The following is a 15,944-nucleotide window of genomic DNA, read 5'->3' on the forward strand; positions in this document are numbered from 1 at the left end:
AGGCTTTGACCTCTCCTGCATTACCAGCCGCTACTGTGGCAGCAGATGTCGACCCTGCTAAAGCTGCTGGCAGCTTCCTCGGGCAAGAACCTCCAAGACCTCAGAACATGGTGCTCGACAGAAGATAGAGCTTTGGGGCATTGGATTTAGAGATTCCGGCCAATCTTTCCTGCTTCCACTCTTCTCTCTCTCTTTGCCTTGCTGTCACTGTCTCCCAGCACCAGCTTGGCGGGGACATGTTGGCCTCCCTCCCTCTGCAGGGCAGGCAGATGGACACCCTGCTGAAGCTCCACCGCATCTCAGTGGCTGCCCCTGGTGCTCCCTATGAGCCACCTCCTTTTCTTTTTCAGACTCATTAAAGTCGTGCTGCATCCAAACCTGGGACTCTGACTCCTCCTCTCTTCTGTGGCAGGTCTTCCAGTCTGCTCAGGAAAAAAGTGATTGTTTGGAGAGGATTAGGTTAGGCGTAAAAGAAGACTCTCCCTTAGTCCCAGAGGAAAAGGAGGGTAGGACTCAGTGCACTGGGTTGCCTGGTGTGCCCCGTGTCTTGGACCTGAGGAAGACATTCCTGGCTACTCCACAGACAATGGCCATCAGTCAGCCTTGCTGCATCTGTTCCCAGATGGGCCTGGAGCACTGGGCCCTGGAGCATGTTCTGTCAATGGGGAGCCCAACAACTGCTGTCCTGGAGTGAGGAGCCCATGGCTGTGGGAGGCCAAGGGATGGGGTCAGCAGCCCCTCTGGCTCTTGGGGAAGGGATGTCCTCTAGGCCTGGATGGAGCTGTGCTGCGGGAGGAGTCTCAAGCAGACAATGGCTCCAAAGGGTGGCAGAAGTGGGGATATGGAGACAATAATACCTGGGGACAGCCCACAGCCTCATCTCCCCCTCTCCTTCCTTTCCATTGCCTCATCTCGGGTCCATGGCCACCGCACACAGGAGCACAGGTAAATGGTGTAGGTACCTCATATAGTCCCTGAGCGCCTGGCAGGGCCCAACTGCTCTCCAGATCTGCAGGGCTGAGGCACTTCACCAGCTGGTACTGGTATCAGCCACACAATGGAGTCACCACTCCTTGTGAATCCAACAGCCCCATGGGCCACTGCAGCTCCAGGAGAGTACCCAGTGCCCAGACACCCATGGCTGCTCTCTGGTCCTTGGTCTCCTCCAAGCCTGGGGCAGCTTGCCTGGGCTTCTCAGGCTCCACCACTGCCAGACTCACTACCAACTCCAGAAAGGCTCTGTGCAAGAGCTGTTGCCCCCTCCATTCCCACTGGGACATTGTGGTGACAGTGGGACCCTTTTCTGTGCTCAGCAGCTTCTCTCATCTCTCTCTGCTGGACCATTCTCAGCCCTCTTGCTTTGCCTGATATTCTTGGGCACCAGCTGGACCAAAATACTTTGCATATCACAGGCCTTGGCCAGCTGGGCTCAAATCAGTGGCTCAGGCACACAGTCCCCCCCAAACCATGTGAAGTTTCACTCACACTTCTCCTCCAGCCTATGGTTTTGGGGCTGAGGCACCATCTTTCTTCATCTCACTGGGCACTGGGCACCTTCTTGCTGTGCCCAGAAATCAAGGCGTCACCTTCTCCTTGATAAGACCTGCCGTCCCAGCACTGGAGTCTGTTGCCAGCACCCAGGCATCTCCAGGTCCTCCTCACTGTGTGCGTGACGCTCACAGGTATCCCCACAGGTCGAGAATCGGTCGCGCCCCAGGGACACCAAGGTACAGGACAGGTACCAACCCAAGCGTAGCACAAATGCTGGGGATGACCTTGCCCATACCAAGCTGCCCAGGCTCCCCAAGTGCTCTGAGCTCTGATCACACCACCACTGCTCCTCACATGCAGGCCAGGGCCTTCCCAGCACTGCAGTCCTTGGCTGATGGAGATTGGTCACTGCCCCTTATCTGCTCCACGTGGCTTCTTGTAATGAGTGAGCCTCTTTCCTCTTTGCAGCTGCTCTTAAAGCAGCGGACGACTGTGATGCGGTCCCCCTGAGCCTTCTGTTCTTCAGGGAGAAAAGACTGAACTCCGTCAGTCTTTCCTCACAGGACAGGTTCTCCAATCCTTTGGTCCTCTTTGACACACACAAGGTGGTGGCAGTAGGCAGCAGATCAGGATCAACAGAGGCCGAGTCAGAGGACTTGCATCCCAGCAGTGGCAGCCCCCACCTCCAACACATCAGTGACCAGGTCTTCCTAGGTGATTCAGCCTTGGATTCTAATCCATCTGATCATCCCAGAGCAAGCACAATCTTCCTAGACAAATCTCAAACAGATGTGCCGGACAAGAGGCGGAAGAGCCATATCAACCAAGTTTCTCCTGGGCAGCTTGCAGAAATATACACCTCACGCTCAACAATATTTGCAGACAGCTGCACAGTCAGTCAACCTAACCTCAGAAGCACAACAAAGTGCGACATTACCAATAGTCTACCATGAAAAGGACAGAGATTCAGAGTGAGGATTGGATCTTTCTGAGGAAAAATCTCATCCTCTCCCACAGGAAGAAGTTCCGATGGCTACTACAGGCGTGGCGCTGATCACAAGCGCATCACCTGGTTGGTTCAGACCCGTTTCAGTGCTTCCCGGTTGAAGATGCAATTTGGTGTACTTGGAAAGGCTATGTAGAGATTTATATACACCCTAGTAGCTGTAAGGAGAAAGTCCTAGGAGCTAGAACGCTGGCTTCTAAAGCAGGGATCATAGAATCACAGAATGGTAGGGTTTGGAAGGGACCTCTGGGGATCATCTAGTCCAATCCACATGTCAAAGCAGGTTCAACTAGAGCAGGCTGCACAGGACATCGTCCAGGAGGGGTTTGAATACCTCCAGAGAAGGAGAATCCACGACACCTCTGGGCAGTTTTTTCCAGTGCTCCATCACCCTCAAATTAAGCAAGTTCTTCCTCGTGTTCAGGTGGAACTTTCTATGCATCAGTCTGTGCTTGTTGCCCCTTGTCCTGTCACTGGGCACCCCGGAAAAGAGTATGGCCACATCCTCTTGATACCCACCCTTAAGATATTTCTAAGCATTTGTGAGATCCCCTCTCAGTCTTCTTCAGGCTAAACAAGCCCAGCTCCCTCAGTATTTTCTCATAAGAAAGATGCTCCCGTGCCCTAACCACTTTTGTAGACCTCTGCTGGACTCTCTCTACTAGGTCTAGTTTTCATGGAGATGTTTTGCTTGAGGAGCTCCCTCTGTGCCTGTTCATAATACCAGATAGCAGGAGGAGAAGCCCAGCTCCCACTGGAATGTATAATGTCCTCAGTGACACATTAGGGCAATGATCCAGTGGGATGTTGTTGCTTAGCCCCAGCTGGCAACAAAGAACCATGCAGTCGCTCTATCGCTCCTCTTCCTGGTGGGGTGGGGAGGAGACCGGCAAGAAAAAGGCAAAACTTGTGGGCTGGCGCAAAGACACTTTAACAGAACAGCAAAGAAAGAGAACGGTCACAACAATAATACTGATAAAAAGAATATAGAAAGCAAGAAACACACAGTGCAATTTTCTCACCGCCCAATGCCCAGCTAGCTCCGAGCAGTGATTACCCTCCCCTGGCAGCGATTGCCCTCCCCTCCTAGCTTCTTGTGAAAACTGACCCTATCGCAGCTGAAGCTGGGGCAGTGGTGTACATGACACACCTGCTGACACAAGGCTGAGTTCTGTGCTCTCTTGCCACAGAGAACAAGGGAACGATGGGCCATGCATGCCCCATGCAAGGATCTGCCTCAGTTGAGCTTTTCGTTGTCTGCATTTATTTTGGTTCATTGCCACACCAATAGATAGGAGAAGAAAAGCTACAGCATCCCTTTACATCAACTGCTATGGCTGAAGTTCAAGAGCGAAAAAACACAATGGGATTAGTTTTAAGGTGCCTCCCTCTCGAGACAAGACAACCCCAGCTGCTGCCAGAGAGGATGAATGTGCCTGCAGTTACTAATAGTGGTCAAGAGGAACAGATTGTTGGCAGGTAAATGAAATGGCTCATGTGGCTGAAGCCTCCCAGCAGCACTAGCTGGGAATGGTCTCAGCAAGGCCAACAAGGGGAAGAGGGCAGCCCTCAGCTGAACTAACGCTCGGTTGGATCAGTCCAACTGTCCTGTATCTCAAGGCTGAGCAACCTCTATACCCCTCTCCCTTTAGTGCAATACCCATGTGGTGTGAGGTCTCGGCCCTTGCCTGACTTAGCAACAGGCTGACGAGCTGTAAAAGCGCATCTGGCATTGGCATGTACATGAGGAGCCTGTGTCCTAGCCCAGTGACCAGCAACACTGCCCCCTAAGGGGCTCCACTCAGTGACACAGGTCTACATGAAGTGGGCAGGCTTGCTTGGCCTTTCTCCCTTCACAAAGCAAGAAACGATGGGTGCAGGAGGCAGACACTGCATTTCATTGCTAGTTCTCAGTGAATCTCCGTACCAGGGTGAAGCCATAACCAGTCAGCTGTAGATTCCATTCATTACGTCAGGAGGAACCTTCTACTCTGGGTATCTTGTCAACACACCAAGCAAAAGTCTCCCTACTATGACCTGAACACGCCCTCTTGGAGGGTCACACAAGTACAGACAGACACACATGTGCTCATACACACCTGCACGGAATAATGCAAAAGTCTGTGTGCTCACATAAAGCCAGCCTAGAGTCCAGCACTAACGCACATAAAAGCAGGAAAATATCAGCGAGAGTGGACTCTGCTGAGGAGATACTGGGGACACACTGGCAGAACCAGACTCAAATGCCTCAGGGAAAACCAGGCCCCAGACATGCTCCTGCTAATGTACAGGGACTGCACAGGGAGGGAAAGAGGCCAATGAGCCCAGAAAAATTTTCCCAACAGCATTGTGAGTGTTGCTATAGCGTCCAACACACCCAGCAGAAGCCCACCTGCATGCAGCAAGGAGCAACCACCAGAGAGAGGTGGGAGGAGCAAGAGAAAAGGGTGTGGCATGTCCTCATACATGGGAGTCCTTAGGCATGTGGACGAGAAGCAGGAGAGCGGTGCCTATTTCCTGACAGCTTTGCCACAAACAAGCCCACAGGAATGACCCAGGTGCACATCACCTGCCCGCACAGGGTGCCACCAGCACTTGAGCTGAGTCTTCTGCCTGCAATGATGTCTTTCTGTCCTGGAAATTCAACAGACTCTCATTCTGGAAATTACAGAAGCCTTCCTATGGGGAAGCACGTGGCATCAGCCAGGAAATGAAAAGGCAGCAGTGCAGGAAGCCAGGACACAGCCCATGCCATTAGCTGAGACACTCTGCATTTGACGTGAACTTGTCAGAAAATTATTACTTCCCCAAAGGCTGCCTCTGGGCCTGAGGCAGTGCAGGACTACTACAAAAGGCAGCCCAACTCTTGGCTCTCTCATTCACTTCCCTTGCCTCCTTCTTGTTGGGAATCAGGTGAGTCTGAGGCCTCTTCTCGTCCTCCTCTAAGACCAATTCTTTCCTTGATATCTGGCTCAGCTGACAGGGGCTGTCCTAGCCCAGGGCTGGTTGCTGATTCTCACGGGAGAGGGAAAGGGAGAGAAGGTCTTCCCCTAAGAGAGCCTGGGGCTTAGCTGTTGTTGTTCCTGGGGCTTTCAGCTGGACAGCCTGTGGTGGGCAAGTAGGGGCCTTGGCTTCCCCAAGGTTGGGTGCAGTGCTGCTGCTCATGTGTTTCTGTTTTCTGCTTCCCCCTGCCCTCTCTCACAGGTGCCCCTCCAGCCCCAGAACATGTCCTGCTGCACCCCGTGCCTGCCATGCCAGCCCTGCGGCCCGACCCCGCTGGCCAACAGCTGCAATGAGCCCTGTGTCAGGCAGTGCCAGAGCTCCAATGTCGTCATCCAGCCCTCCGCCGTGGTGGTGACCCTGCCCGGACCCATCCTCAGCTCCTTCCCACAGAACACCGTTGTGGGATCCTCCACCTCCGCCGCTGTTGGCAGCATCCTCAGCTGTGATGGAGTGCCCATCTCTTCTGGAGGCTTTGACCTCTCCTGCATTACCAGCCGCTACTGTGGCAGCAGATGTCGACCCTGCTAAAGCTGCTGGCAGCTTCCTCGGGCAAGAACCTCCAAGACCTCAGAACATGGTGCTCGACAGAAGATAGAGCTTTGGGGCATTGGATTTAGAGATTCGGGCCAATTTTTCCTGCTTCCACTCTTCTCTCTCTCTTTGCCTTGCTGTCACTGTCTCCCAGCACCAGCTTGGCGGGGACATGTTGGCCTCCCTCCCTCTGCAGGGCAGGCAGATGGACACCCTGCTGAAGCTCCACCGCATCTCAGTGGCTGCCCCTGGTGCTCCCTATGAGCCACCTCCTTTTCTTTTTCAGACTCATTAAAGTCGTGCTGCATCCAAACCTGGGACTCTGACTCCTCCTCTCTTCTGTGGCAGGTCTTCCAGTCTGCTCAGGAAAAAAGTGATTGTTTGGAGAGGATTAGGTTAGGCGTAAAAGAAGACTCTCCCTTAGTCCCAGAGGAAAAAGAGGGTAGGACTCAGTGCACTGGGTTGCCTGTTGTGCCCCGTGTCTTGGACCTGAGGAAGACATTCCTGGCTACTCCACAGACAATGGCCATCAGTCAGCCTTGCTGCATCTGTTCCCAGATGGGCCTGGAGCACTGGGCCCTGGAGCAGGTTCTGTCAATGGGGAGCCCAACAACTGCTGTCCTGGAGTGAGGAGCCCATGGCTGTGGGAGGCCAAGTGATGGGGTCAGCAGCCCCTCTGGCTCTTGGGGAAGGCATGTCCTCTAGGCCTGGATGGAGCTGTGCTGCGGGAGGAGTCTCAAGCAGACAATGGCTCCAAAGGGTGGCAGAAGTGGGGATATGGAGACAATAATACCTGGGGACAGCCCACAGCCTCATCTCCCCCTCTCCTTCCTTTCCATTGCCTCATCTCGGGTCCATGGCCACCGCACACAGGAGCACAGGTAAATGGTGTAGGTACCTCATATAGTCAGTCCCTGAGCGCCTGGCAGGGCCCAACTGCTCTCCAGATCTGCAGGGCTGAGGCAATTCACCAGCTGATACTGGTATCAGCCACACAATGGAGTCACCACTCCTTGTGAATCCAACAGCCCCATGGGCCACTGCAGCTCCAGGAGAGTACCCAGTGCCCAGACACCCATGGCTGCTCTCTGGTCCTTGGTCTCCTCCAAGCCTGGGGCAGCTTGCCTGGGCTTCTCAGGCTCCACCACTGCCAGACTCACTACCAACTCCAGAAAGGCTCTGTGCAAGAGCTGTTGCCCCCTCCATTCCCACTGGGACATTGTGGTGACAGTGGGACCCTTTTCTGTGCTCAGCAGCTTCTCTCATCTCTCTCTGCTGGACCATTCTCAGCCCTCTTGCTTTGCCTGATATTCTTGGGCACCAGCTGGACCAAAATACTTTGCATATCACAGGCCTTGGCCAGCTGGGCTCAAATCAGTGGCTCAGGCACACAGTCCCCCCCAAACCATGTGAAGTTTCACTCACACTTCTCCTCCAGCCTATGGTTTTGGGGCTGAGGCACCATCTTTCTTCATCTCACTGGGCACTGGGCACCTTCTTGCTGTGCCCAGAAATCAAGGCGTCACCTTCTCCTTGATAAGACCTGCCGTCCCAGCACTGGAGTCAGTTCCCAGCACCCAGGCATCTCCGGGTCCTCCTCACTGTGTGCGTGACGCTCACAGGTATCCCCACAGGTCGAGAATCGGTCGCACCCCAGGGACACCAAGGTACAGGACAGGTACCAACCCAAGCGTAGCACAAATGCTGGGGATGACCTTGCCCATACCAAGCTGCCCAGGCTCCCCAAGTGCTCTGAGCTCTGATCACACCACCACTGCTCCTCACATGCAGGCCAGGGCCTTCCCAGCACTGCAGTCCTTGGCTGATGGAGATTGGTCACTGCCCCTTATCTGCTCCACGTGGCTTCTTGTGATGAGTGAGCCTCTTTCCTCTTTGCAGCTGCTCTTAAAGCAGCGGACGACTGTGATGCGGTCCCCCTGAGCCTTCTGTTCTTCAGGGAGAAAAGACTGAACTCCGTCAGTCTTTCCTCACAGGACAGGTTCTCCAATCCTTTGGTCCTCTTTGACACACACAAGGTGGTGGCAGTAGGCAGCAGATCAGGATCAACAGAGGCCGAGTCAGAGGACTTGCATCCCAGCAGTGGCAGCCCCCACCTCCAACACATCAGTGACCAGGTCTTCCTAGGTGATTCAGCCTTGGATTCTAATCCATCTGATCATCCCAGAGCAAGCACAATCTTCCTAGACAAATCTCAAACAGATGTGCCGGACAAGAGGCGGAAGAGCCATATCAACCAAGTTTCTCCTGGGCAGCTTGCAGAAATATACACCTCACGCTCAACAATATTTGCAGACAGCTGCACAGTCAGTCAACCTAACCTCAGAAGCACAACAAAGTGCGACATTACCAATAGTCTACCATGAAAAGGACAGAGATTCAGAGTGAGGATTGGATCTTTCTGAGGAAAAATCTCATCCTCTCCCACAGGAAGAAGTTCCGATGGCTACTACAGGCGTGGCGCTGATCACAAGCGCATCACCTGGTTGGTTCAGACCCGTTTCAGTGCTTCCCGGTTGAAGATGCAATTTGGTGTACTTGGAAAGGCTATGTAGAGATTTATATACACCCTAGTAGCTGTAAGGAGAAAGTCCTAGGAGCTAGAACGCTGGCTTCTAAAGCAGGGATCATAGAATCACAGAATGGTAGGGTTTGGAAGGGACCTCTGGGGATCATCTAGTCCAATCCACATGTCAAAGCAGGTTCAACTAGAGCAGGCTGCACAGGACATCGTCCAGGAGGGGTTTGAATATCTCCAGAGAAGGAGAATCCACGACACCTCTGGGCAGTTTTTTCCAGTGCTCCATCACCCTCAAATTAAGCAAGTTCTTCCTCGTGTTCAGGTGGAACTTTCTATGCATCAGTCTGTGCTTGTTGCCCCTTGTCCTGTCACTGGGCACCCCGGAAAAGAGTATGGCCACATCCTCTTGATACCCACCCTTAAGATATTTCTAAGCATTTGTGAGATCCCCTCTCAGTCTTCTTCAGGCTAAACAAGCCCAGCTCCCTCAGTATTTTCTCATAAGAAAGATGCTCCCGTGCCCTAACCACTTTTGTAGACCTCCGCTGGACTCTCTCTACTAGGTCTAGTTTTCATGGAGATGTTTTGCTTGAGGAGCTCCCTCTGTGCCTGTTCATAATACCAGATAGCAGGAGGAGAAGCCCAGCTCCCACTGGAATGTATAATGTCCTCAGTGACACATTAGGGCAATGATCCAGTGGGATGTTGTTGCTTAGCCCCAGCTGGCAACAAAGAACCATGCAGTCGCTCTATCGCTCCTCTTCCTGGTGGGGTGGGGAGGAGACCGGCAAGAAAAAGGCAAAACTTGTGGGCTGGCGCAAAGACACTTTAACAGAACAGCAAAGAAAGAGAACGGTCACAACAATAATACTGATAAAAAGAATATAGAAAGCAAGAAACACACAGTGCAATTTTCTCACCGCCCAATGCCCAGCTAGCTCCGAGCAGTGATTACCCTCCCCTGGCAGCGATTGCCCTCCCCTCCTAGCTTCTTGTGAAAACTGACCCTATCGCAGCTGAAGCTGGGGCAGTGGTGTACATGACACACCTGCTGACACAAGGCTGAGTTCTGTGCTCTCTTGCCACAGAGAACAAGGGAACGATGGGCCATGCATGCCCCATGCAAGGATCTGCCTCAGTTGAGCTTTTCGTTGTCTGCATTTATTTTGGTTCATTGCCACACCAATAGATAGGAGAAGAAAAGCTACAGCATCCCTTTACATCAACTGCTATGGCTGAAGTTCAAGAGCGAAAAAACACAATGGGATTAGTTTTAAGGTGTCTCCCTCTCGAGACAAGACAACCCCAGCTGCTGCCAGAGAGGATGAATGTGCCTGCAGTTACTAATAGTGGTCAAGAGGAACAGATTGTTGGCAGGTAAATGAAATGGCTCATGTGGCTGAAGCCTCCCAGCAGCACTAGCTGGGAATGGTCTCAGCAAGGCCAACAAGGGGAAGAGGGCAGCCCTCAGCTGAACTAACGCTCGGTTGGATCAGTCCAACTGTCCTGTATCTCAAGGCTGAGCAACCTCTATACCCCTCTCCCTTTAGTGCAATACCCATGTGGTGTGAGGTCTCGGCCCTTGCCTGACTTAGCAACAGGCTGACGAGCTGTAAAAGCGCATCTGGCATTGGCATGTACATGAGGAGCCTGTGTCCTAGCCCAGTGACCAGCAACACTGCCCCCTAAGGGGCTCCACTCAGTGACACAGGTCTACATGAAGTGGGCAGGCTTGCTTGGCCTTTCTCCCTTCACAAAGCAAGAAACGATGGGTGCAGGAGGCAGACACTGCATTTCATTGCTAGTTCTCAGTGAATCTCCGTACCAGGGTGAAGCCATAACCAGTCAGCTGTAGATTCCATTCATTACGTCAGGAGGAACCTTCTACTCTGGGTATCTTGTCAACACACCAAGCAAAAGTCTCCCTACTATGACCTGAACACGCCCTCTTGGAGGGTCACACAAGTACAGACAGACACACATGTGCTCATACACACCTGCACGGAATAATGCAAAAGTCTGTGTGCTCACATAAAGCCAGCCTAGAGTCCAGCACTAACGCACATAAAAGCAGGAAAATATCAGCGAGAGTGGACTCTGCTGAGGAGATACTGGGGACACACTGGCAGAACCAGACTCAAATGCCTCAGGGAAAACCAGGCCCCAGACATGCTCCTGCTAATGTACAGGGACTGCACAGGGAGGGAAAGAGGCCAATGAGCCCAGAAAAATTTTCCCAACAGCATTGTGAGTGTTGCAATAGCGTCCAACACACCCAGCAGAAGCCCACCTGCATGCAGCAAGGAGCAACCACCAGAGAGAGGTGGGAGGAGCAAGAGAAAAGGGTGTGGCATGTCCTCATACATGGGAGTCCTTAGGCATGTGGACGAGAAGCAGGAGAGCGGTGCCTATTTCCTGACAGCTTTGCCACAAACAAGCCCACAGGAATGACCCAGGTGCACATCACCTGCCCGCACAGGGTGCCACCAGCACTTGAGCTGAGTCTTCTGCCTGCAATGATGTCTTTCTGTCCTGGAAATTCAACAGACTCTCATTCTGGAAATTACAGAAGCCTTCCTATGGGGAAGCACGTGGCATCAGCCAGGAAATGAAAAGGCAGCAGTGCAGGAAGCCAGGACACAGCCCATGCCATTAGCTGAGACACTCTGCATTTGACGTGAACTTGTCAGAAAATTATTACTTCCCCAAAGGCTGCCTCTGGGCCTGAGGCAGTGCAGGACTACTACAAAAGGCAGCCCAACTCTTGGCTCTCTCATTCACTTCCCTTGCCTCCTTCTTGTTGGGAATCAGGTGAGTCTGAGGCCTCTTCTCGTCCTCCTCTAAGACCAATTCTTTCCTTGATATCTGGCTCAGCTGACAGGGGCTGTCCTAGCCCAGGGCTGGTTGCTGATTCTCACGGGAGAGGGAAAGGGAGAGAAGGTCTTCCCCTAAGAGAGCCTGGGGCTTAGCTGTTGTTGTTCCTGGGGCTTTCAGCTGGACAGCCTGTGGTGGGCAAGTAGGGGCCTTGGCTTCCCCAAGGTTGGGTGCAGTGCTGCTGCTCATGTGTTTCTGTTTTCTGCTTCCCCCTGCCCTCTCTCACAGGTGCCCCTCCAGCCCCAGAACATGTCCTGCTGCACCCCGTGCCTGCCATGCCAGCCCTGCGGCCCGACCCCGCTGGCCAACAGCTGCAATGAGCCCTGTGTCAGGCAGTGCCAGAGCTCCAATGTCGTCATCCAGCCCTCCGCCGTGGTGGTGACCCTGCCCGGACCCATCCTCAGCTCCTTCCCACAGAACACCGTTGTGGGATCCTCCACCTCCGCCGCTGTTGGCAGCATCCTCAGCTGTGATGGAGTGCCCATCTCTTCTGGAGGCTTTGACCTCTCCTGCATTACCAGCCGCTACTGTGGCAGCAGATGTCGACCCTGCTAAAGCTGCTGGCAGCTTCCTCGGGCAAGAACCTCCAAGACCTCAGAACATGGTGCTCGACAGAAGATAGAGCTTTGGGGCATTGGATTTAGAGATTCGGGCCAATTTTTCCTGCTTCCACTCTTCTCTCTCTCTTTGCCTTGCTGTCACTGTCTCCCAGCACCAGCTTGGCGGGGACATGTTGGCCTCCCTCCCTCTGCAGGGCAGGCAGATGGACACCCTGCTGAAGCTCCACCGCATCTCAGTGGCTGCCCCTGGTGCTCCCTATGAGCCACCTCCTTTTCTTTTTCAGACTCATTAAAGTCGTGCTGCATCCAAACCTGGGACTCTGACTCCTCCTCTCTTCTGTGGCAGGTCTTCCAGTCTGCTCAGGAAAAAAGTGATTGTTTGGAGAGGATTAGGTTAGGCGTAAAAGAAGACTCTCCCTTAGTCCCAGAGGAAAAAGAGGGTAGGACTCAGTGCACTGGGTTGCCTGTTGTGCCCCGTGTCTTGGACCTGAGGAAGACATTCCTGGCTACTCCACAGACAATGGCCATCAGTCAGCCTTGCTGCATCTGTTCCCAGATGGGCCTGGAGCACTGGGCCCTGGAGCAGGTTCTGTCAATGGGGAGCCCAACAACTGCTGTCCTGGAGTGAGGAGCCCATGGCTGTGGAAGGCCAAGGGATGGGGTCAGCAGCCCCTCTGGCTCTTGGGGAAGGCATGTCCTCTAGGCCTGGATGGAGCTGTGCTGCGGGAGGAGTCTCAAGCAGACAATGGCTCCAAAGGGTGGCAGAAGTGGGGATATGGAGACAATAATACCTGGGGACAGCCCACAGCCTCATCTCCCCCTCTCCTTCCTTTCCATTGCCTCATCTCGGGTCCATGGCCACCACCCACAGGAGCACAGGTAAATGTTGTAGGTACCTCATATAGTCCCTGAGCGCCTGGCAGGGCCCAACTGCTCTCCAGATCTGCAGGGCTGAGGCACTTCACCAGCTGGTACTGGTATCAGCCACACAATGGAGTCACCACTCCTTGTGAATCCAACAGCCCCATGGGCCACTGCAGCTCCAGGAGAGTACCCAGTGCCCAGACACCCACGGCTGCTCTCTGGTCCTTGGTCTCCTCCAAGCCTGGGGCAGCTTGCCTGGGCTTCTCAGGCTCCACCACTGCCAGACTCACTACCAACTCCAGAAAGGCTCTGTGCAAGAGCTGTTGCCCCCTCCATTCCCACTGGGACATTGTGGTGACAGTGGGACCCTTTTCTGTGCTCAGCAGCTTCTCTCATCTCTCTCTGCTGGACCATTCTCAGCCCTCTTGCTTTGCCTGGTATTCTTGGGCACCAGCTGGACCAAAACACTTTGCATATCACAGGCCTTGGCCAGCTGGGCTCAAATCAATGGCTCAGGCACACAGTCCCCCCCAAACCATGTGAAGTTTCACTCACACCTCTCCTCCAGCCTATGGTTTTGGGGCTGAGGCACCATCTTTCTTCGTCTCACTGGGCACTGGGCACCTTCTTGCTGTGCCCAGAAATCAAGGCGTCACCTGCTCCTTGATAAGACCTGCCGTCCCAGCACTGGAGTCAGTTCCCAGCACCCAGGCATCTCCGGGTCCTCCTCACTGTGTGCGTGACGCTCACAGGTATCCCCACAGGTCGAGAATCGGTCGCGCCCCAGGGACACCAAGGTACAGGACAGGTACCAACCCAAGCGTAGCACAAATGCTGGGGATGACCTTGCCCATACCAAGCTGCCCAGGCTCCCCAAGTGCTCTGAGCTCTGATCACACCACCACTGCTCCTCACATGCAGGCCAGGGCCTTCCCAGCACTGCAGTCCTTGGCTGATGGAGATTGGTCACTGCCCCTTATCTGCTCCACGTGGCTTCTTGTGGTGAGTGAGCCTCTTTCCTCTTTGCAGCTGCTCTTAAAGCAGCAGACGACTGTGATGCGGTCCCCCTGAGCCTTCTGTTCTTCAGGGAGAAAAGACTGAACTCCGTCAGTCTTTCCTCACAGGACAGGTTCTCCAATCCTTTGGTCCTCTTTGACACACACAAGGTGGTGGCAGTAGGCAGCAGATCAGGATCAACAGAGGCCGAGTCAGAGGACTTGCATCCCAGCAGTGGCAGCCCCCACCTCCAACACATCAGTGACCAGGTCTTCCTAGGTGATTCAGCCTTGGATTCTAATCCATCTGATCATCCCACAGCAAGCACAATCTTCCTAGACAAATCTCAAACAGATGTGCCGGACAAGAGGCGGAAGAGCCATATCAACCAAGTTTCTCCTGGGCAGCTTGCAGAAATATACACCTCACGCTCAACAATATTTACAGAGAGCTGCACAGTCAGTCAACCTAATCTCAGAAGCACAACAAAGTGCGACATTACCAATAGTCTACCATGAAAAGGACAGAGATTCAGAGAGAGGATTGGATCTTTCTGAGGAAAAATCTCATCCTCTCCCACAGGAAGAAGTTCCGATGGCTACTACAGGCGTGGCGCTGATCACAAGCGCATCACCTGGTTGGTTCAGACCTGTTTCAGTGCTTCCCAGTTGAAGATGCAATTTGGTGTACTTGGAAAGGCTTATAGTCTATGTAGAGATTTATATACACCCTAGTAGCTGTAAGGAGAAAGTCCTAGGAGCTAGAACGCTGGCTTCTAAAGCAGGGATCATAGAATCACAGAATGGTAGGGTTTGGAAGGGACCTCTGGGGATCATCTAGTCCAATCCACATGTCAAAGCAGGTTCAACTAGAGCAGGCTGCACAGGACATCGTCCAGGAGGGGTTTGAATATCTCCAGAGAAGGAGAATCCACGACACCTCTGGGCAGTTTTTTCCAGTGCTCCATCACCCTCAAATTAAGCAAGTTCTTCCTCGTGTTCAGGTGGAACTTTCTATGCATCAGTCTGTGCTTGTTGCCCCTTGTCCTGTCACTGGGCACCCCGGAAAAGAGTATGGCCACATCCTCTTGATACCCACCCTTAAGATATTTCTAAGCATTTGTGAGATCCCCTCTCAGTCTTCTTCAGGCTAAACAAGCCCAGCTCCCTCAGTATTTTCTCATAAGAAAGATGCTCCCGTGCCCTAACCACTTTTGTAGACCTCCGCTGGACTCTCTCTACTAGGTCTAGTTTTCATGGAGATGTTTTGCTTGAGGAGCTCCCTCTGTGCCTGTTCATAATACCAGATAGCAGGAGGAGAAGCCCAGCTCCCACTGGAATGTATAATGTCCTCAGTGACACATTAGGGCAATGATCCAGTGGGATGTTGTTGCTTAGCCCCAGCTGGCAACAAAGAACCATGCAGTCGCTCTATCGCTCCTCTTCCTGGTGGGGTGGGGAGGAGACCAGCAAGAAAAAGGCAAAACTTGTGGGCTGGCGCAAAGACACTTTAACAGAACAGCAAAGAAAGAGAACGGTCACAACAATAATACTGATAAAAAGAATATAGAAAGCAAGAAACACACAGTGCAATTTTCTCACCGCCCAATGCCCAGCTAGCTCCGAGCAGTGATTACCCTCCCCTGGCAGCGATTGCCCTCCCCTCCTAGCTTCTTGTGAAAACTGACCCTATCGCAGCTGAAGCTGGGGCAGTGGTGTACATGACACACCTGCTGACACAAGGCTGAGTTCTGTGCTCTCTTGCCACAGAGAACAAGGGAACGATGGGCCATGCATGCCCCATGCAAGGATCTGCCTCAGTTGAGCTTTTCGTTGTCTGCATTTATTTTGGTTCATTGCCACACCAATAGATAGGAGAAGAAAAGCTACAGCATCCCTTTACATCAACTGCTATGGCTGAAGTTCAAGAGCGAAAAAACACAATGGGATTAGTTTTAAGGTGTCTCCCTCTCGAGACAAGACAACCCCAGCTGCTGCCAGAGAGGATGAATGTGCCTGCAGTTACTAATAGTGGTCAAGAGGAACAGATTGTTGGCAGGTAAATGAAATGGCTCATGTGG

The 15,944-nt window shown here is 53.1% G+C and overlaps 1 protein-coding gene and 2 pseudogenes across 1 annotated transcript; all 3 read left to right on the forward strand.

Moving 5' to 3' along the window:
* Positions 1-920: 920 nt before the first annotated feature.
* Positions 921-3,292, forward strand: LOC142364269 (cyclin-Y-like protein 1; annotated as a pseudogene).
* A 1,659-nt stretch (positions 3,293-4,951) lies between these two features.
* Positions 4,952-9,636, forward strand: LOC142364270 (cyclin-Y-like protein 1-B; annotated as a pseudogene).
* A 3,222-nt stretch (positions 9,637-12,858) lies between these two features.
* LOC142364271 (cyclin-Y-like protein 1-B) lies at positions 12,859-15,611 on the forward strand. The gene is given in 8 exon segments (XM_075443579.1): positions 12,859-12,883; positions 13,621-13,676; positions 13,790-13,870; positions 13,993-14,357; positions 14,359-14,453; positions 14,456-14,543; positions 14,545-14,669; positions 15,562-15,611. Coding segments are annotated over 8 exon segments (885 nt in total).
* Positions 15,612-15,944: the final 333 nt, after the last annotated feature.

The sequence above is a fragment of the Opisthocomus hoazin genome, chromosome 26 (genome assembly GCF_030867145.1).
Source record: "Opisthocomus hoazin isolate bOpiHoa1 chromosome 26, bOpiHoa1.hap1, whole genome shotgun sequence".
Taxonomy (NCBI): Eukaryota; Metazoa; Chordata; class Aves; order Opisthocomiformes; family Opisthocomidae; genus Opisthocomus; species Opisthocomus hoazin.